We start from the raw sequence: 22546 nt of genomic DNA, 5'->3' as shown, positions 1-22546 counted from the left end.
TTTTTAGAATTGATATCGATTAGTTATCACAAAATAGTGAATGAGAATTTTATTCATATAATGAAATCCTATGATCTGAATTATTATTATGTGCTTATTTAAATTAAATACTATCTTTTTATGTTTACTACCACATATACCTGACTATTTATACATTGTGTATAACTCGATAGCATCACAGATAACGATAGCAATACGTTATTTGTATTTAACAGATCTGCATCAATATGTACAACCAGGAATACTGTACTTTACATTCGTCTTTCAAAGGTCAAAGTCTAAATGCATAAATAGGACGCGAACACGCGCGCGTATCCACGCGCACTAAAGTCGTTATTGATATTAAATGAATATATTAACAGCGTATACAACTATAAACATTATTGAACGTAGGTTGTACGTCCTCATTGGTCGCTCAAAGTTCTTACTAAGAATTATTAAACAATGGTCCCATGAATTAAAAAAAAACTTCAGTGTATGATAGTTGGGGTTTTCCCATTAAAATTAACACAACCAAATACTGATATTATACAAATAATGAATGTTAAACAATCGTTTAATAGTGCGTACTATTGCACGCCATGTGACCCACAATCGTCCAATCAAATGACAGGAATTTATGTAGGTGTTATATAAAGCCTTATAATACTCTACTAATCGTCAGTATAGTTTAACATTGCTTCATTTTCACATTATCTTTATGCGGCCCTAAAATACTCATACCGTCCACAATTTGATTGACAGGCTGGTTTAATAAGTAATATGTTTTAAAAACACATTCAGTGAGACAGATATGCGAAATATGTACCCTATTGAAATAGTACATAATACAAAATAAATAATAGAGTTCAATCTAGCATTCATAAATTTTGAGTTTGCAAAATCGAGCATGATGTTTTGTTTAACATGTAAAAGTAGAGAGAAATAGGCTATGATTTCACAAAGAATGATTACAATAGATTTGTTGTTTTTATTCCAGTTACCATACAATAGAGGTTTGTACAGTATTTCCTTTAATTATAATGGTTGATATGTCGTGGTAAAAATACAGACTTGCCTGAATTAAAACGTTTGCTCCAAACACATCGTTTTAATCAGAGATAAATATTATAATGTAGTATAATCTCTCTGATACTAGAGTAACCCCTCCTTTGGAGACGACGCCCCTAATAAGGAAACATTTCCCCGTAAAACGAACGAGGGGAAATATTGTTTTAACAGTACGGGGGACACCCCTACTAGGGAGACACCCCTATTAGGGAAGGGGGGCACCCCTATTAGGGAGGGGGGACACCCCTATTAGGCAGGGGGACACCCCTATTAGGGAAGGGGGAAGCAACATGAAGGAGACACTGTGTCTTGAAGGCGTCCGCTGTGTTAGTTCTATATATTTTAGACGTCGTATTTTAGACGTCTCATTGGAACCACTGAACCATACAGTTATTCACTTTTCGTCTTGCGCGAAATGTTTACGTATCTGTGACGTGACATAAAATTACTGAACCGTGACTAATCTTTTATTCAAATAATTATTGCAATGTCATGGCACCCAGCAGTAAATCAATATCAGGTATGAAATGATACTAAATAAATATAATTTGTACATGATTAAGTTATTTTATGTCAATTGAAAAAAATAAATCGATCAATGATCAAAAGAGCATTCTGGGTAACAGTTTTGTTGAAAGAATTCAATTCAGTCTAGAAATTTTTAAGTGCATATAACAGCTGTTGATTTCTCAGCATTACTGTACGTGTTAATTTGAATGCAGTAATATTGTATAAGGCAGCTAATAATGTGTGTATGTTTTTCCTATAGATTAAGGGTCCGTTGCTACTGGTCACTGAGAATACGAATTTAAATACCGTATTACCAAAAAAAAAAAAATACCCGGTATTTTTTCGCCAACAGAAACGGCTTCACATAAAAAAGATCCGACTTCAAATAGGTTTTTTTTAAAACCCAATTTTTCAAATACGGGTTTTAAAAACCGAATGCATTTCACTAGCGTCCGTCATATTGGATGGCCCGCTATGTTTATATTTTTGTACATCCGCTGTGAAATAAACGATTTACGAAAGTAACCAGGGACGGAACTAGAAAGATAAAAAACATCACCCCAGAAGTAGAGGGGTTTGTAGGGAGGCCTGCCTATCTTACATAATATTGAATTGATTCTAGTAAGTTTGGAATATTTATTTTAATTAATTAATTGATTTAAATAATTAATAATTAATTACAAAAATAATCAATTGAAGACATATTCCAAATACAAGTGAATACATTCATACATTAATTTACATGAAATTAATTATCAAAATTGTGAATTAATTAAATTTCATATCTACCTTAACATAACCAATTTTATACTAAGGCCTATTTTGCACTAGACGAATCCGAGCTCTGATTGGGTGTGCATGTTTTCGCAAGCGCATCATGCGCATAAAGCCGATTTTCACGAATTTGTTCGCGCGAAACGAAAGCGTCGAATGCGTAGAGAGGGTTTTGGAAGATTGTTTTAAATATGGGTTTACAAAATAGACTTTGTTTTAATTGGTCAGATACGTATATTGCAGTAGTGCATTTGGTTAATCTTTGTTTAGATAAAATGACTGATGTCTGCCGATAAAACTGTGACTTGGTCACTAAAATAATATTAACAAATTATCTCCATATAAAATACAAATAAAACAAAATATATATACATGTTTACAGAGTTAGAGTGAGAATGCGTTTTCATTGAAATGTAAGCAACAAATAAAATAATTGCAAAGTTTTTACCGGTGGCAGGAAAACCCCTCCCCGTCGTCCACCCCTTCTAAAATGTTTTTTCCTTTTACTCATTAATTTTAAGCAAAAAAAAAATTATTCGGTTTCCGATAAACTGTTACGTATAAGCACCCTCAGTAATTTGCTTTCTTTTAACACAGTCTAAACGCAAATTAAAGTTTTTAGTTTGTAAATTATGAAACGAGTAATAAAATAGCTGACTGGCTGTACGGATTCTTTTCATATATGGTTTGAATTGTCATTTATAGAAATGAATGCATATACTACTGTTTTATTCATAATCAAATTAAATGGATCATTTCGTTTTGTGTAAATTATCCTGGTCACTTAAATATTACATTACTACAGGTTTTTAAGTTATTTTCAATGAATACAGAACAATGGGTAAAGTTGGTTAACATTTTTGACAAGACTTCGAGAAAGTCACTGAATACTGAAGCTAAAAATATATGAAAGTGAATTAAATTACAACAGCATACTTTAGGATTTTAAAAGTTATGATAAGACAGGTATAGATATGCCTGTCAAGCAAGAACAAGTATCAAGTAACCTGGTTTAAACTAGATATATCTGGTAAAAACTTCAGATAATTATAAGCCTGTCAAACAAGAACTAGTAAGTAAAACTAAACTGGTTTATACTAGATATGGTAAAAACTTGTTAAGATAAATGGCCAAGCCATGAAATCTGTCAAAGAAGAACGGTATTAAGAAAAAAGTAATCTGATAATCTAATAAGATAATGATAAGCCAAAATATGGAATCTGTCAAAGAACCAGTATCAAAGTAAACTGGTTTAAACTAGATACATCTGGTAAAAACATGTTCAGATAATTGTAAGCCTGTCAAACCAGAACTGGTATCGTCAAGAAAAAGTAATCTGGTTCAAACTACAGTAGATCTGGTAAAAATTTAAGATAATGATAAGCCAAGAAATCTGTCAAAGAAGAACCGGTATTAAACTAATCTGGTTTAAACTAGATATATCTGGTAAAAACTGGAATAAGCCAAGCCATGGTATCTGTCAAACGAGAACCTACTTTAGGAGGGTATACATACCACAGAGATAGACAAACACACTCACACATCAATGCTTTTTACTTTGGAATCAAATCGTTAGAAACACTGTCATGTGTCATTTACCTATAATCAACTACTGTATTTTGTTCTATCTTTATTTACGTGTGTATATTTTTATTTTTAAGTACAATCATTTCGACTTAATAAGCTAGGTAGATTGCACATGGATAATGGTCTGTGAGTTGATAACATTTCTTCTACGTATACATTTTATACAGCACCTTTCTGTGATATCTCTCAACATAGTTCCTATACGCTCGCCAGCTGTTTGTATGGTCCATGCAGTCGCAGAAACTGTAACACCAAAATAATTCATTTATAAACCATTTAATATAATATTTTTATTTGGACATTTAACTGACCATTTCTAACATAGAAATGATTACAGTGAAGGCCTATTTACTGTAGTAGTGGAGACGTAGCTGGGTGGTTAACATGTTTGCCTTCTAATCCCAAGGTCCAAGGTTCAATCCTAACCTAGTGCCAGGGTTGTAACTCATGACTCTTTCAACGGCACTCCCTCAAATGAGACTTAGTTTAGAAGCACGATAAATTATGAAATAGTTTATCCTGTAATTGGTAATTTACTGTTGGATGTGTATAAAATAAAATATAAAAAGACCTTTCATTTTTACAAAAACATCACATGACTAAATGCGGCTATTGAGTCCAACAGTAATTATCACAAAAAATATGAAGAATGACTTTTCAACTCAATAGCTGCATTGTCTTTTGAATAATTTTAAATCTTTTTTATTCCAGTCAAACTATTACATTTTCTGCACTTCAATTAGTTAGTTAACCGAGAGACATGGTCAAACTAACAAAAAGTCATAAAATCAACTATTGAGGACACTAGATGATTGAACTTTTCATCTTGTTTAAACTATTTTGGGCTTGGACTCAGTAAAACTAAATGTACAGTTTGGCTGTTAACCAGATAAAGGTGCAAAAAGCACAAAACTTTTTCCAGTAAAACTCGCTAGCTGAACAAAAAGTTCAGTGTGAAAGAGGTGCTAGAACATTATATAAATCTGTTTTTTGTTTGTGCATTAAAATTCTAAAAAAAGTAGATTTGTACTTACCTGAATAACAAGTGATGGCCCACCAGCAACAATATCGCCTGGTATCTGGGTCAAAGGGCAGTTCTCAATACTCATTATTTGAAGAGCCATACACAACGCAAGTTCATACGGCAAATTATGCAAATTAGGGTTATCATTAAGGTACAATTCTTCAAGCGTTGCTAAGGTTCCTAAATATAAACAAATATAATATGTTAACATAGTCATCGACCAGCCTAGCACCACCATAAAACCTAACTAAGACTTTCTTAAGATTCTTATTCATATACAATCAACATATGCACATGAAAAAATGTACATATTCATTAGTAACATCTATACATTTATTAGGAAAATCTACATATTCATTAGCAAAATCTTCATTAGAAAAATCTACATAATTAAAAATATCTACAGTACATATTCATTACCAATATTTACATATTCATTAGCAAAATCTACATAATTATTAGCAATATCTATATATTCATTAACAAAATCTATATATTCATTAGCAATATTTATTAGCAATATTTACATATTCATTAAGAAAAATCTACATATTCATTAGCACTATTTACATATTTATTAGCAATATTTACATATTCATTAACAAAATCTACATAATCAATTAGCAACATCTACACACTCAATAAGCAAAATCTAAATATTCATTAGCATATTCTACATACATACCTATTTCTTCTGGCAACGCTGACAAATTATTTTCACCAACGCCAAGGTATTGCAAACTTGATAAATTTCTGTATAAAATAAAATTATGAAATACTAAATAATTTTGAAAAGATCTACAGTGGCTCCTGCACTGTAGACATCAGTTGAATGTCGCCTAGTTGACCCTCTAGTAGTGTAATAGTGAACTTAAATATGAGCTTACCCTATTGCTGGTGGTAATGATGTTAGCCGGTTTGACTGCACAACAAGTCTCTTTAATTCCTTAAGATAAGCTAATAAAAAAGAAGAAAATTGAAGTGAAACATTTACTGTACTGTACTAGGGAGTTAGGCAGCACTGTCTTCTTTTAGGAAACTAGGTAGTACTGTCTTCCTTAAGGAAGCTAGGTAGTACTGCCTTCTCTTAGGAAGCTAGGCAGTATGGTCTTCTTTTAGGAAGCTAGGTAGTACTGTCTTCTCTATAATAATTATTTATACATTTTTCTGTGTGTGATTCTTACTTTATTGCAACAAATTTTTTTTTGTGAGTTTTTCTGCACCAGAGCCTGCAGAGATATGAGTGTTATAGAAGTGAAGTATAGTGTAAAGCAACAACAAATGTAGGCTTACATAATTCGGCAGGTAAATATTCCAATTTGTTCTCTTCCAGGTCAAGAACACGTAACTTGGATAATTTTCCAATCGTTCGCGGCAATCTCTGAAAATAACAAAACAAACAAAATTGTTTTTAAAATTGCACAAGGCTATAACTTTGAAAACTCACTTCCTGAGCTCTTATTGATTGCGTCTTTTATCGCACAATTTTAAAGAAGTTATGCCATGTACCATCTTGAATTTAAACATCATCATCATCTTTTTATTACCTTTAGTAAATTGTTACTAAGGATGAGAACTTCTAGAGCCTGTAGTTTGTCTACATCGTCTGGGATCAAACTTATTTGATTCGTGCCCAAATTCAGTTCTACCATCGTCACCCAACTATCAATATCTGCAATAAAAAAAAAAAAGATATATAATATTATTATAATATAACGAAAAGATTACAATAATGATATCTAATGAAAGTTTTTGAGAAAAAAAAAACATTCTACCAAGTTAAAACAAATAGATTAAGAAACACATGTTCCATATAATAGAGATTTTGACTTTGACTTGACTTTGACATACGTCTTATCTTACAGTGACAATATTTCACAACACTAGACAATTGAAATGTTAAAAATACATTTGTTATTCCTTTATTATGTTACGACATTAGCTGACATCCCGATCCCGAACGACATCCCTGGTCATTATTTGTCATAGTGTATATTTATGACATACTACTTACCAAGAGGTAAAGCTGTTAATTGGTTGTCTTTCATATTGAGTTTGGTGAGATTCCTTGCCTTACTAAATATCTTGTATGGTATCTTATTGATCTGATTATGTTCCATGTTAACAGACTGAAGCAAAACAAAAACAGAAAGTCTGAATAAGTTCAATAGAAGCTCTGTCTACACTATCAAACTAGTTTGACAAAAAAGCGTAATGTGCTCAAATATGGTAGTGATATACTGTACCCTAATATGGTAGTGACATAACATCATCATTTCCATATATGGGCACATAACATTTTTTGTCGCATAAAGGCTTATAGTGTAGACAGAGTTTTAGATATTATTTAGATTTTATTTTAATTACTTATTGTTTTACAATTTTAATGTTTGTTTTTTTCTTTATATGTCCTATGCCCTATCGAAACAAACTTTTGAGAGTACGATTGCTCTCTCATCCTTTTGTTATTTATGTTCAGATGGAGAGCAAGAAGTAAAAACAAACAAAAAAATGATGCCTTTCAGATAATATCAAATCTCTAAAAGGCAAATTAAAAGCACTTTTATTAACAATTATAAATTATGAATCATATTTAAATCACATTTAAATTATAAAAAAGTAGCGGTCTCAGATACACGTATCTGAAATATGCAAATTTATGCAAATTATCAGTAACATTTGCATATTAAGATAGTCATACTTACATTGGCTGTTGCAAATTGAGCTGGACCTCCTACGGGATAGGAACTGAAGTTGTTTCTGGCTAAACACACCGAGCTCATTCTACCCAGACTGGAGAGTAAATCCTCCTACAAACAAAATAAATAAATAAAAAAATAAATTTTAAATGGTTTAAATCTAAATGGTTTATGTAATCTATCTAATCTATACAATAGTCAAATCTCATGTTTCCAAGAATTGCCATACATGAGCATTTTTGAAAAATTAACAAGTATAGCCATAAGCTAGCTAATCCAATATACTTCACAAGGTACCATACACAAACACACTCTCTAACTGGGTGCTCTCTCCAAAAAAGAGGCAAAAATTATTTTTGCGTAAGATAAATTCATACTATAGACAACCAGACTTTCCGGGAAAGCAGAAATATGAGCAGCAGCATAATAAGGTACCTGGTTTAGGAACCCTATGTGGCCCTCCAATGCTGGACATAATGCATGTTTTTTCCTCTGGGCACTGCTCAGGGGTCCCCATAAGCTCCGAGGCACCTGGGTTTAGCCAGTGAGTGCTCATAGGAGTTACACCACTGAATATGGGCAAGCCCAAGTGTCCGGTAATGGGAGTGTTCATATCAAATCATTTATAAAAGTGTACGCACCGGAAGTGATGAAACATTGTTATTTTCAATGTTAAACTCATCTAGTTCAGAACATCTACTCAAGGACCTTGGAATTCCTGTTAGACGATTGTATCTGAAAGGAAACAAAAACACACATTACAATACACTATGTGTTGGTCACGCATCATCAAACATTTTTGACCCACTGTACACCCAGATCATGCTGGAATGTTAAGATTCCTGTTCAAATCATATTCTCATTGTACATTTTCACTGTTTATAAATTAATTATTACCGTATATCCTCAGGTATAATCCCACATCCTAATGCCTACTTTTTTTTATGTCTGATCAAACAGGCATATCCCCGGGTATAGTCCCAGTACATATGTTTACTTTAAATGCATTTACTATTTTCATGACCCCTCACCACATAAAGCTCTGCCTACACTATCAAACTAGTTTGACAAAAAATCTGATGTGCCCAAATATGGTAGTAATATGCTTAAATATGGTAGTAATACTGTATGCTTAAATATGGTAGTGATATGACATCATCATGTCCATATATGGGCACATCACATAAAGTTTGATAGTGTAAACAGAGTCTACATACTATTTCCAAAGTGCTGGTTAGCTTACCTTAGACCAAGCCTGCTAAGAGATTTAAGGTTGCCTAGGCTGTCTGGTATGTCCAGCAATTCATTATGCTGAAAATCTAACGATGTTAACTGCATACAATTACCAATTTCTGAAAAAACAAATTCATAAAGTTAAGAAAATAATGAAAAATCTGAAAAGGGCACTTTAGGCAGAGTTCAAAGTTCAAATAAGCTCTGTCTACACTATCAAACTTTATGTGACAAAAAATACATCATATCATTATCATATTTGGGATACATACGAGATAGTTTATATTTATTTAAGGCAAGCCAAGATATGAGCACTGTAATGTCCATTATATTGGATAATAAAAGGAATCTGTATCTGTATCACTACCATATTTGGGTACATCACATTTTTGTTTCTCAAACTAGTTTGATAGTGTAGACAGAGCTTAGGATTGGAAAGAACAGACAAACATGATAAGTCTTTAAACTGATAATTTATTAACTGAATATTGGTTATTGATTACCTATTTTTAATACTCACCATCTGGTAAATGTTCGACTTGGTTGTGTGACAGGTCAAAGTTTGTGAGATGAACTAATTGACCTATGCCCTTTGGCAATTCCCGAATCTTATTGTCTCTCAAGTTAAGAATTGTCAACCTCTGTAATAAAACAATATGTTAAAGAAGGTAAATAAAAAAAGCTTCATTATATTATAATGAATAAAACAAAAACACAAATTGTTTATGACTAAATATTCTAAGATATTATTGAGCTTTCGTTTGAGGACGGTAACAGACCGTAATGACGCATGTTACGTGGACGAAATACATGCTGCACTCATCATTGCCTATTCAATTATGTCTTCTTTATCTACCAATATTAAACAAAACCTCTATTGCTTTTTGGCAATGTTCTGAATAACCACCAAAGGATTTTCATGAGACAGTTTTAGTTTGAAAAATGTCAGATATCATACCCTTAATTTACTGATTTCTTCGTCTAAGGCTGTAATGCGATTGAAGCGTAAATACAAGGTTGTCAGAGACATCAAACGATATACCACTGGAGGAATCTAAAGAGAAACAAAAATTAAAAATTATATTTGATAATGAAGGTTAGTCAAAATAGAAATTGAAAGGGTAAAGAAACATATGATTACCAAACAGTGTTAAAGGTCAGTGGCCATATTCACCATTCACACTTGGGCTAAGGGAAACATGTACCCTTAAAATATTTAAATAAGTATCTCCTATCTAAGTGAATACAATTTAAGGGAAATACTTAAATATTTTTTGAGTTAAGTGAAATACTTAATATTTAAGGGAAATATCTCACTTAAGTATGATTGGTGAATACAGTCACAGGATAACAGAGTTTTGTCATTGTTTGTTTTTTTTCGCTAACATCACAACAAGGTTAGTTTTACTCAACTAGGAGGAAACTTGTCGACTAGTGTATTAGTTACCCGAAAGAAAAGTTTACTTTGGACTGTTCACACTGGAATGGTAATTGGACCAAGGTGAACCAGTGTGAACACAGCTTTAGCCACACGGATAACAATATTTTGCCAGTACAGCTGGAAAAAGTGGTACTTTAAATTAAACGTTCAGACATACGTAAGGCTGGAATGGCTTACACAAATCATACAGTAATGTAATCCACGCATTAAAACAGCGTATTCATTTCTGCTGTTAAACGTGCATAGTACGCCATTGCCTATATTTCACACTTATGCTTGGTTCCCACTACAACGCAACGCAAGAACGCAAGCACAATGCAAGTGATTTGACCAATCACAAGTGATGGGTTATTCAAGCTTCGCTTTTGATTGGTCCACTACCCTGCATTGTGTTGAACGTTCTTGTGCTGCATCTCTAGTGGGAACCACGCTTTAAAGGCGTATTTCCTCCAACATATTGTCGTAAGCGTGAACAAACCCTTAGACTTACTTCTTTCAGTTTGTTGTGTCGGAGATCAAGAATCTCGAGTGACTCAAGCTTGTACAGAGACTGTGGCAGTGATGTCATCCAATTCTCACTTAGATGAAGAATTTTGAGGTTGGTGAGGTTACCGACCTCTGCTGGCAGGTTGGGCAGCTTATTGCCATACAGGTAGAGCTCTGTCAACTGGGTAAGCTGTAATAGATATAGTACATATTTTGAATAACAGTTTAAGACTTATTGCCGTACAGGTAAAGTTCTGTCAACTGAGTAAGCTAGAATACATAGTACATAATCATGAATATTAAACAGTTTATATCTCTGTCTACACTATCAAACTAGTTTGATGTGCCCAAATATGGTAGTGATGTGCCCAAATATGGTAGTGATATGCCCAAATATGGCAGTGATATGACATCATCATGTCCATATATGGGCACATCACATTTGTTTGTCACATACAGTTTAGGTTATAAGTTTGAACCAGGTCATTTAGGCAAAAGTGCTCGATGCCAAGTAGAGGAGAATAGAAATAAATAGTCAAATATGCTAGTTATAACTTCAAGTGCTTAGCTCTGTACAAATATTTATCATTTACAAATATTTAAATAAACTCACCTCTTTAACAGACACAGGAAGAGACGTAAGCTGTAAAATATAAATAAAAATATATAAGGTAATTCTTGATGTATATTTTATATTTTTAGAGTATAAATGGATAAAATAATAACAATGAAGACAACTATGTAATCAAGATTAACTGATTGAAATTGATTGAAATAAAACTACTGGCCAGAACTAAACACAAAACATAGATAGTCCCTGGAGTGGATCACTACTCGATATGTACAGTATTTTTAGGCTCTTTTTAGGCTCATTATCAAAATAAAGTAGCATTTAGTGGTTTATAAGCCTGCCTACCAACCCCAGGCTTTTCATCTGATGACAGCATAAGTTTGTTATCACTTAAAGACACCTTCCCTACAATTTGTGACGTTTTGTAAAAATAATACACATATATTACTTTAAAAACATTAAACCAGGTCATTCCTTGTCTTAAATGTACGTTTTATGGTAAATTATGATAAAAAGTGAGAAACAATGACCTCTCGTGGACGGTCTTTAGGCCTAGCCTAGCTAGGCTTAGTTTTGTAGGCCTAGCTGGTAAACATCGGTATCGTACGAACATCGTACGCTAGCTATATACTTAGCCTGACGTTGTATAGTTGCTGCATTAATAATTGTCTTTCCATTTTTGCCAGACTCCGTTGATACAAATTGGGGAAAACCCGGAGTCTTCCATTTGTTTTGGCCTCACGATCGATTGAAAAGTGGGTGAATTACAGAAGAAAAACAAAAATATCAATCCGCACGCAATGCATTTTGGGATTTATAGCGGGCCGCTATAATTATTAGAATCGACTTATTTTTCACATTTTTAACCATTTAAAGACGAAAAAAGTTATCGCAATAGGACCATATAGTATTATTTTTACATTAAATATAGTTTGTGATCTTAAATTAGATCTAAAAAATGTAGGGAAGGTGTCTTTAAAAAGAAAATTCTACTCCCGAAACATAATTACCTATCTGAGGACAAAATTCACTAATTATTCTTGGCAATATACCAAAACATAATGACTCGCAGGCACACTGTATACTGCACCTACTACCCTTTTCACATCTGCAAAATGTAACAACTTGTAACCAGGTTTGCATAGTGTGAATACACTTATGTGTTTTTCTCCCGAGATTTTACAGGGGAAATCCACACTGATAAGAGGCCTGTTTTTGTTCCGAGATGTCCCGAGTTCTAACTACGCATACATGTATTTCACTGGTATTAAACTGATCATGGTAATGAAATGCACGCAACTATGCTTTCTCACGAGATTTCTCACGTTTCGGGAGATCAAAGCTTGTTACAACTTCAGTTGAAACAATTTATGCAGATGTGAAAAGGGTATTATTATACTATACATCCATGTTAAGGCGTGTAAATGATTTAAGCAGGTACCTGTATAAATCGAACACATACAAATACATTGTTGTATAATGTTTACATGCATTGTACATTTACTTAGTATATTTTATTAGAACAGGGAAACAATAGAAGACATGAAACAAACAATGAGAGGTCAATAAACATTCAATGCAAAGAAATAAAGGGAAAACCCTTTTCTCACAAAAACTGTGTTCCAGGAAGAATACGAGGCATTAATAGTAAATATACAATTCTTTTCTGTCAGAATTGGTACTGCCATTATCATGTCAGTATCAACCAAACCTGCTCAAGACCTACAGTAGTAATTACTAGGAACATCCCTCACAATGCAAGACGGGCATTCTGTGAGAACAAAGCTTAAATCTCTGACTAACACTTTCAAGATAGTTTGACAAAAAAAAATATGGTAGTGATTATGCCCAAATATGGTAGTGATATGACATCATCATGTCCATATATGGCCACATCACATTTTGTTGTCACATAAAGTTTGATAGTGTAGACAGACCTTTACTGACATTCCATTAATCCTCAAATTGTATAAATGTATTTGGATATTTTTTTTTGTACGACAAGGGTCGAGGTAGTGAGAGTAAAACATATCTTGTCTGTTCGGTACAAGCAATGGCGCAGATGGTCTCCTTACATGCTGCCCCTCAAATTTTGAACTGATACCTTACCACCATATCGCTCTCTCCCGTGTAATAAAAAAAAATTCCACATAAAAGGTCAAAGTTAACTTACACCAGCTTTGGTGAGGTCCAATCTCTTATTGTCTTGATCTTTACACATTTGAAATGCCTCTCTGTATTTCAGTGACTCACTCTTGACCTAGGTAAAAAAAAAAAGATTAATTGAAAAACTAGCTGACCTCTCAACAACCAAAGTGTAAAGATGGTTGGAAACATAATTTTTTAGATAAAATTCGGGCCAATGTTGTTTAAAATTGATCTAAACCCCTGTTTAGAGGAAACCCCAGGACACTAGGCGGAGTTCCGAAGCACGGAAAAAATTTTTGAGTTGAGAAATATAGTTTTTATTGTATTTTTTGCCACACAATTTTAGAATATTTGTAACAAACATTAACAATAAGGTTGTTTTGTATAGCTTTTTGTTATATTACACTGGAGAAATTATTCCTGGTGTCCCGTAATTAGGAGTTCTAAGGGTCACGTCATGTCAGTGTACCTTAATTTAATATTTTAAATTTTAGACAAATAGAACCAACGATTTCAAGGTGACCTTTGTGTTTATGTATGCAGCTTTAATGCGTTTTTTGTATGTACTTGTTGATCTAGCATCTAGAATAAATTATAGTATATTGGTCAATGAAGGTCAGTTGCTTAATATCCAATTAATCTACCAGTAATTACAATTTAACAATATCATATTGCGTAAGATACCAATTAAATATTCTATTCAATACTTCTACATTGAAAAATATTTTAAGATTTATATCAAAAATCTGTTACTAGAAATTGTTCATGCTGATATCATACCACAGTATATATATAATATAGTACAGTACATCTCTAAAGCTCTGTCTACACTATGAAACTTTACAGTATGTTGACAAAAAAGTGTGATGTGCCAAAAAAGGGTGGTGATATGCCCAAATATGATAGTGATATGACACCATCATGTCCATACAGTATATTTTTTTGTCAAACTAGTTTGATAAGTATAGATAGAGCGTAACAGATTTTTAGAAATAAATTGTCTGATAGTGTAGACAGAGCTTAACTAGAACTGATTAATGCTGATATCACACCACAGGATGTACAGTACATCTCTATGTTGTCAAACTATGGAGTATGGATACCAATAAAGTTGACCGTACAATTAATATCAAACAGAAGAGAGAGCGCCTTAAAATGCCTGCACTGACATGGCGTGACCCTTTAGGGTAGAAGCAAGTAGTTGAAATTGTTACATCTGAATACATAGTGCCATGATCAATGATCCATTTCTTGTAATTCAGTGCTAGACATGAACTCGTATATTATTATTTGTTAATTGTATCTGCATTAAAACCAGCACAATTATTTATAGTCACAATTCTCAGAAAATAGTGCGAGACTTTAAAATTCCTCTCCCACTGAGGATAACTTCGTGTCTAAACGGACAAATTGAGAACCCCTTAGAATCTTACATCAGAGAAGACAGTATTGTGTGTCATCAGAATGTGATTGTTGTGCTGTGGAGGTGCCAATGCCCGTAGGACATTCATTTCAAATACTTTAAATTCCAATATAGATTTAAAAACATTTACGTTGGTCTAAAAAAAAACCATATTTACAGACAATTTTAGGGTGACTTCCTATGGTATGGTCAATTTAGTACTATCCACTACTTAAAGAGAACACTGTTAAAGGCTGCCTACTTTAGGTACAGTGTACTGTACACCTATGCAGTAATCTGAATTTGCAGTACAGTTACTGTACTATAGTATTAGTACTGTATTACATTAATAACCCTATCCCTACTGAAGGGAACAGTTACTTGAAAGCCATGTATTTTATTGAAACCGATTAAAACCTTTTTTTTCATGTACAGTTTGAATTATGACACTGACAGTAGAGTGTAGTAAACTAATATGCTTGTTCATTATTGTTTAGTGTAAATGAACTAAACAAACCAAAGTGGTGTTGGTAGTCTATAAGTGCTAGCTTACCTACATTTACATTTTATTAAATAGATAATCATAAAAATCAGATAATGTTACATTCCATGAACCCTGCCCTCAAATGGTGGAACATCCCAACAGACAACTATCATTATTTCTTTTCGAGACATATAGTAATACACATACTGAAATGTACATAATAAACACTACAGTATCTGTTGCTATAGAGTAGGTTAAATAATGCATAACAAATAACACTATACTTTACTACTATACTGTTTAACTGTACACAAACAGTATCCGACATAACTATAATAACAAAAAATTCCTTTGTACAGTAACGTTTTTCTGCTTTTATGAAATACAAGATTTTCAGACAAAGAAAATCTATTTTTAAGCAGACGCTATACAGATTTATAAACCAGTTGGAATTTAAAACATTCATAAAAAAAGTTCCTTTAAAACTATAATCACTGTACAAAAATAATGGGCAAACGTAGACAATGTGCAAGTGAGAAAGCTAGGTTAAAAATGGAATGTCTGCTGTAACCCATTAACTTCCTCTTTCAATTCTACTGTGTAGATAAAAAGAAAACAGATTTTTATAGTGTAATACAATTATACTAGGTCTCAAAGCACAATGTTACTGATAGACTTTTCTACAATCACTAAACAGTAACTAATAAAACTTTCTTGAATTAATACACTACATGAAAGAATATAGCCATAAACAGATAATACAGTATTCAAAAGAGGGAATTTGTACATTGACGATGTAACCCAGTACTTATTGTAGCTGTCTGCACCAAGTACATCATTTGCTAATTGCACATTATGTTGTTTGTAGTTTGTACCTGGTTGCACAGAGTTGCTATGTTTAATAGCTGGATACTTTAATGGATACTTTTTATGTTGTAGCTGGTTACACAGAAAGCATACTATACATTAGCTGCTGTTAGCTGTTGAGTTAGCTGTCTGCACCAAGTACATGATTTGCTAATTGCGCATTATGTTGTTTGTATCTGGTTGCACAGAGTTGCTATGTTTAATAGCTGGATACTTTAATGGATACTTTTTATGTTGTAGCTGGTTACACAGAAAGCATACTATACATTAGCTGCTGTTTGAGTTAGCTGTCTGCCCCAAATACATGATTTGTTGATTGCACAGAGTATGTTGTACTGTACTTGGTTGCACAGAATATGTTTAATAATAATAGCTGGATACTTTAATGGATACTTTTTATGTTGCAGCTGGTTACACAGAAAGCATACTATACATTAGCTGCTGTTTGAGTTAGCTGTCTGCACCAAGTACATGATTTGCTGGTTGCACAGAGTATGTTGTACTGTACCTGGTTGCACAGAATATGTTTAATAGCTATACTTTAATGTATGTTGTAGTTGGTACACAGTACAGTATATTATAGTAGCTGTCTGCACCATGTACAGTTAATAGCTGGCTGCATACAGTATTACTATTATGTTGCAGATTAGGTTTGCACTTTACTGTTTATATTGGTTAAACATTACTCTATAATGATAGCTGGTAGCACATTAAAAGTTGTTGTATGTCAGTACAGTTTTCTGTGTTGTAGATTATTTTGTAGTTTGTTGGACATAAGTTGTTGTAACACAATCTGGTTGCAGAATATTTGTTTAGTTTGGCTGCAGAATATTTTGTAGCTGGTTACTGTACATTACAATGTTGTAGCTGGCTGCAGATTCTGGTTGCATTACAATATTGTGGAAGGAATGTACATGGCTGCACAAATACTGTACTGTACGTTCTACAAGTTGTCTTGTTTGACTATATTATTATACTGTACATGTAGCTTAGATCCATGTCAACAATTTTCCAAAAATAGATACCGAAATCAATGTTGTCATCTCAGATTCTAAGACAGATTACAGTACTCTACGTACCAAGAAATTAACTGGTCACATGACTACTGCAAATACTGCACTGTATTTCTGTGAATCACACGCAACAAATTAAAAATATTCTAGCATACACATTCATAACATTTGTACAGTACAGTACTGTACATTTGACGCAGCAAAATATCGCTCGATTTTTTTATGCATAATTGCAACCCTGCGCTACAACGCTATGCTATAATAATAGCAAGTCCCAGGACCCTATTTTCATACCGTTATCTGTAATAGTATTATTATGCAATATTAAACATGCCTGACCTCATCTTGAACTCTAAACGAATCATCTATCAACAGCCAATTGGCTCACTCATCCAGTCCAATGCCTAAATACTATTGTCAATTACAAAAACCTGTTTATCTATTCTTAATACATTTTCTATAACTTTGATTTTGAAATCATTTCTTGTCACAGAGAAAGAAATTATGAAATTTGTAGAGCTAAACCAAAGTTAAAAATGTGAAATTTGGACATTTCAGAATACTTGGGACTCCAAAGGCTCCAGCTGATCTTAAGAATGGTGTTCAACCTCTAGACTACTAAGCCTGCTACAATAGACTGATCTGTAGGGTCAAATTCAAGCCAAAAGTAAACAGTTTTATTTCACTTTTACGGAGATTTTATCAGTACAATATCTTCATACACAAATAAGAGCGGAGATTGAAAAACACAAGGAGTGGAGAGAAAACACAAGGAGTGGAGAACGAGAACACAAGGAGTGGAGACAAAAGAACACAAGGAGTGGAGATAGAGAACACAGGGAGTGGAGAGAGAACACAAGGAGTGGATATAGAGAACACAGGGAGTGGAGAACGAGAACACAAGGAGTGGATATAGAGAACACAGGGAGTGGAGAACGAGAACACAAGGAGTGGAGATATAGAACACAAGGAGTGGAGATATAGAACACAAGGAGTGGAGATAGAGAACACAAGGAGTGGAGATAGAGAACACAAGGAGTGGATATAGAGAACACAAGGAGTGGAGGTATAGAACACAGGGAGTGGAGAGAGAACACAAGGAGTGGATATAGAGAACACAGGGAGTGGAGAGGGAACACAAGGAGTGGATATAGAGAACACAGGGAGTGGAGAACGAGAACACAAGGAGTGGAGATATAGAACACAAGGAGTGGAGATATAGAACACAAGGAGTGGAGATATAGAACACAAGGAGTGGAGAACGAGAACACAAGGAGTGGAGATAAAAGAACACAAGGAGTGGAGATAGAGAACACAAGGAGTGGAGATAGTGAACACAAGGAGTGGAAATAAAAGAACACATAGGAGTGGAAATAGTGAACACAAGAAGTGGAGGCAGTGACACAAGGAGTGGATAGAGATAGAGAACACAAGGAGTGGAGATAGAGAACACAAGAAGTGGAAAGAGAACACAAGAAGTGGAGAGAGAACACAAGAAGTGGAGAACGAGAACACAAGGAGTGGAGAGAGAACACAAGGAGTGGATATAGAGAACACAAGGAGTGGAGATATAGAACACAAGGAGTAGAGATAGAGAACACAAGGAGTGGAGATAGAGAACACAAGGAGTGGAGATAGAGAACACAAGAAAAGTGAGAAATAAGGATAGAGAAAACACAAGGAGTGGATACAGAACACAAGGAAAGTGAGAAGGATGTATACAGAAGCTACAGCAGGAAGTGGAGAGAAGAATGACAACGAACCTGATCAGTTACCTTCTTTTTAGGGCCTGGTGCCTTTATTGATCCATCAGACATTATAATGCTGACATCCTTTTTACCAATTTCTGGCGTCGTTACTTTGCACTTTGCTTTCATGTCCTGTTCTAAATTGCTCATTTTCGGTTCTTTTCTTTAACAAGATAATGCAGAATGAATAAAAATCCTCGCTTAATATTTCGTGAAGATGTACGCGTCCTTGCTCTTGGAACCACAAGAGTTATCTTCACTCCTCTTTAAAGATGTTTAATAAGTCATGTTGCAACTAAAGATCAGAATAATGTCTTTATTAATTTTCACAGAAGGAATCTTGAACTGATGGCCTAAGATATCTTGCTCTCACCGATTTCGGCGCTTCATTCTCCAGTTTCTAAAAAAAATTATAAAAATATATTATCATTTTCACAAACAATATCAAAGGTCTAAACTCCAGACGGAAATTGAAGTACATAGCCCAAACATTTAGGTATGTGAAATTGTGTGTCGAAACTATCAGTTAAAAACAAAGTATACTGACATACGCATAAAGTTAAGAACATTTAATTTTTAGGATTCATTCAACAACAAAAAAGTCTTTTTTTGCAAAACCTTTTTAAGCCGACAAACAATAACATTACTATTCTTGACTTTACACTATCAGTAAGTGGCTAAATCACTTTGTTTAAAATGGATGCTAAAGTTGTTTCATGTTTTTTTTTTTGCAACATACATTATTATCTCAAACTACTCTTACAAGTAGAAACATTTTAATCTTTTTTTTTAAAGATTGCCTCCCTGAAAAAAAAAATAATGTTGTTGATGAATATTTATTTATTTTTAAATGCCATGTTATATTATTTATTTTTTCCAAAAAATTGGAGAGAAAAACAATCATAATTTTAATCAATAATCATCATTTTTTTCTGTATGTTACAGAATGGTATATTCAAAGTTGGATTTTATTTATGTTATTTTTATTTTTGGGGGAACAATACAGTACATAATTTAATATAATAAATATTATTTTAACAATAATCCATTAATCTATAATAATAAAACTTTATTTAATCACGGAAGCACTTGTATACCCCAATGGTGATTTATAACAAGCATCTAGTTACATACAGTACAGTATGATATTTTACAGGGTTACTGTTGTAATTGTGTTTTACAGTATACATTTTACTGTCAAACATTTATTTTTAAAAATCAGTACTAAACAGTTGTACGCAGGATAAGCATAACATTTAACAAAGTCTATGAAAACAGGTCAGAGTTCAGATTTCTGGAGATCATGTTTTCTTTTGTAATCTTCTGTACACAAAAGTGCAATAATTGCTATTTTAAATAACAAGAGAAAACATACACTGCAAATAGTGTGATATGACTGAATACATTCTTTTTATCTTCATTTAACTATAACCTCTGTACAAAGGATAAGTTTAATGAACTTCTTTACATACAGACTCTCTTTCACTAGATTCCTCACTCACAGACTCTGACCTTGAATATTATAGTTATTCTACTACAGTAATAGAAAGACTGCTGTTTCAATTGCTTTAACAACAGGCTTTGTCTCATTGTATTTTATTGATGTTTTTTTGTTATATTTTATATAAAATAAAAATTATAATTGATGTTAACAAATGTTATTAGCATTTATATTGGAACATGAACTATGGAACAAAAAGTAAATTTAAATATAGTCTATAATTTAGTGACTAATGTTATACTGTTGACATACTGTACTCTACTGTATAGTGTAAGATAATACTATAGTTCAGTTACTACTACTATTACTAAAGTACTAAGTGTATTTAGTATTACCCTGTTCTTACCTGCAACTAACTTAAAAAAAAGAAATAATACTTAATAGGACCACTGTGTAAAAATCCTGTCATCTTTAACATGGTGTTAAAAAAAATGTGAAATATATCTGCAGATCTGAGTTTTCTAGACACCCGTGAAAAAGTGATTGAAAGGGTCAACAGAATTGCAAACTCTCTTGTGCAAAACTTGACAGGATCATTGAGGGTCTCAATTACTATACTGTAGGTGTATTAATGTGTAAAAATGGGCTAAAAATTATAATTTTATACGACACAATAACATTATTTTGACATTAATTTGAAACCTTTACTTAAAGAAATTCTATCAGAAATGAGATGAGTGCATTTACATTCGTTACTAATGAGATATCAAATTGCTGTGCTATTATTTTTTTTAAACCAAAATAGTAGATCTTCCTACATCAATTGACAATGATGTATAATAAATGATGGGTATTATTATACAGAATGCTGGCTGGCTGCTGGGCCCATTTCATTCAAGTAGGCCTACAAACAACCAATACGTCATACACTTACTACTACTTTTGCAACAACAAAATAAGCACACAATTAATATTATTTCCAAGTTGATATCGCTGATGCTACCTTGTAGCCTACCATTGAGGAGGTAGGCTGGTCTAACAGCATCTCGTCGTGTGTTTATACGACGACTGGATAACTGTGAGGACAAGACAAATTCTCTCGATTAAGCAACAAGAGTTTTGCCTCAAAAGTACATTTTGAGGTAAAATGCAACTTTAGATTTAGCTCAGTATGGTACTATAAACATCACATATTAAGGAACACTTAACTAATTGTGCAAAAACATTGGATTTATGCAAAAACGTAGCAATTTATATATATTACCTTGTAAAATATCACAGGCGTACTTCAGCCCTTTTTGTGTACTAGCCTAGCCTAGAAGGTTAAATGATGGTTGCCAGACCACAGCGAATTTTTTGCCCAATTATTATATTTCAAAATTTTATAATCAAGAGAATCATTTAGACAATAAAACAGTGATTGTGAACGTATTAAAACATTTTTTAACATAATTTATTTTTCCTGTCATAAAGTTTACAAACATGGATAAAACAATTTGAACATAATATATATTATGTATTAATTTTTCTTAAATATGAAATATGTCAACGGATTTTTTCGTTTTTTTTTTTTTTTAGGCCCTCCTCATCATTGATGTTGATGGTTGTTACAGAATCATGTATTTATTTTCTTTGTTTGTAATGAATGTGTCTGAAATAAGTTAATTTCAAAGTAGGCCTAGGCCCCTAGTCCCGGAATTATAGAGAAAAAACAATTGTTAAGGCCTAGCATGGACACTATCTAGAAGTTTTCTAATACCAAAAACTGAACTCCATAATAATATATATCCTAGAACGCAATACAATATTAGTTATTACTCTACCATTCAAATTAAATTGTTCAATTCAAATGACCTATATTATAGGCACATACGTAAATATTATTATTTATACCTACAGGCTTTGGATTTGAGGGTGGAGGACATAACAAGATAATTGTAATTAGACATCATTTTAAATAAAATCTGACCTCTCGTATAGATTTTACAAAATTAAATCTGTATTTTTCTTTATTTATCAATTGAAAACAAGAATTACGCAGTACTCAACAAAATAACGTAACGTACTA

At 33.0% G+C, this 22546-nt stretch overlaps 1 protein-coding gene across 2 annotated transcripts; it reads right to left on the bottom strand.

The window, feature by feature from the left end:
- Window positions 1-1212: 1212 nt before the first annotated feature.
- Window positions 1213-21781, bottom strand: LOC144848488 (uncharacterized). 2 transcript variants are annotated; one of them, XM_078705254.1, is made up of 17 exons: window positions 21743-21781; window positions 19053-19437; window positions 13549-13635; window positions 11418-11447; window positions 10809-10994; window positions 9836-9931; window positions 9398-9518; window positions 8888-8996; window positions 8286-8379; window positions 7651-7755; window positions 6960-7074; window positions 6493-6617; window positions 6239-6326; window positions 5833-5902; window positions 5631-5698; window positions 4956-5125; window positions 1213-4164 (listed from the first exon to the last, which is right to left on the bottom strand). In XM_078705254.1, exons 2-17 carry the CDS (start codon window positions 19185-19187, stop codon window positions 4120-4122), a joined length of 1644 nt encoding a protein of 547 aa, XP_078561380.1. In that variant the 5' UTR covers window positions 19188-19437; window positions 21743-21781; the 3' UTR covers window positions 1213-4119. The 2 variants fall into 2 exon arrangements, with proteins under 2 accessions (XP_078561380.1, XP_078561381.1); XM_078705255.1 differs by having other exon boundaries at window positions 19065-19437; window positions 21743-21780.
- Between the last annotated feature and the right edge of the window lie 765 nt (window positions 21782-22546).

Source organism: Antedon bifida, chromosome 7 (genome assembly GCF_963402885.1).
Source record: "Antedon bifida chromosome 7, ecAntBifi1.1, whole genome shotgun sequence".
NCBI classification, from domain to species: domain Eukaryota; kingdom Metazoa; phylum Echinodermata; class Crinoidea; order Comatulida; family Antedonidae; genus Antedon; species Antedon bifida.
The sequence above is the reverse complement of the archived record's forward strand: the minus strand, read 5'-3'. Positions and strand labels throughout refer to the sequence as shown.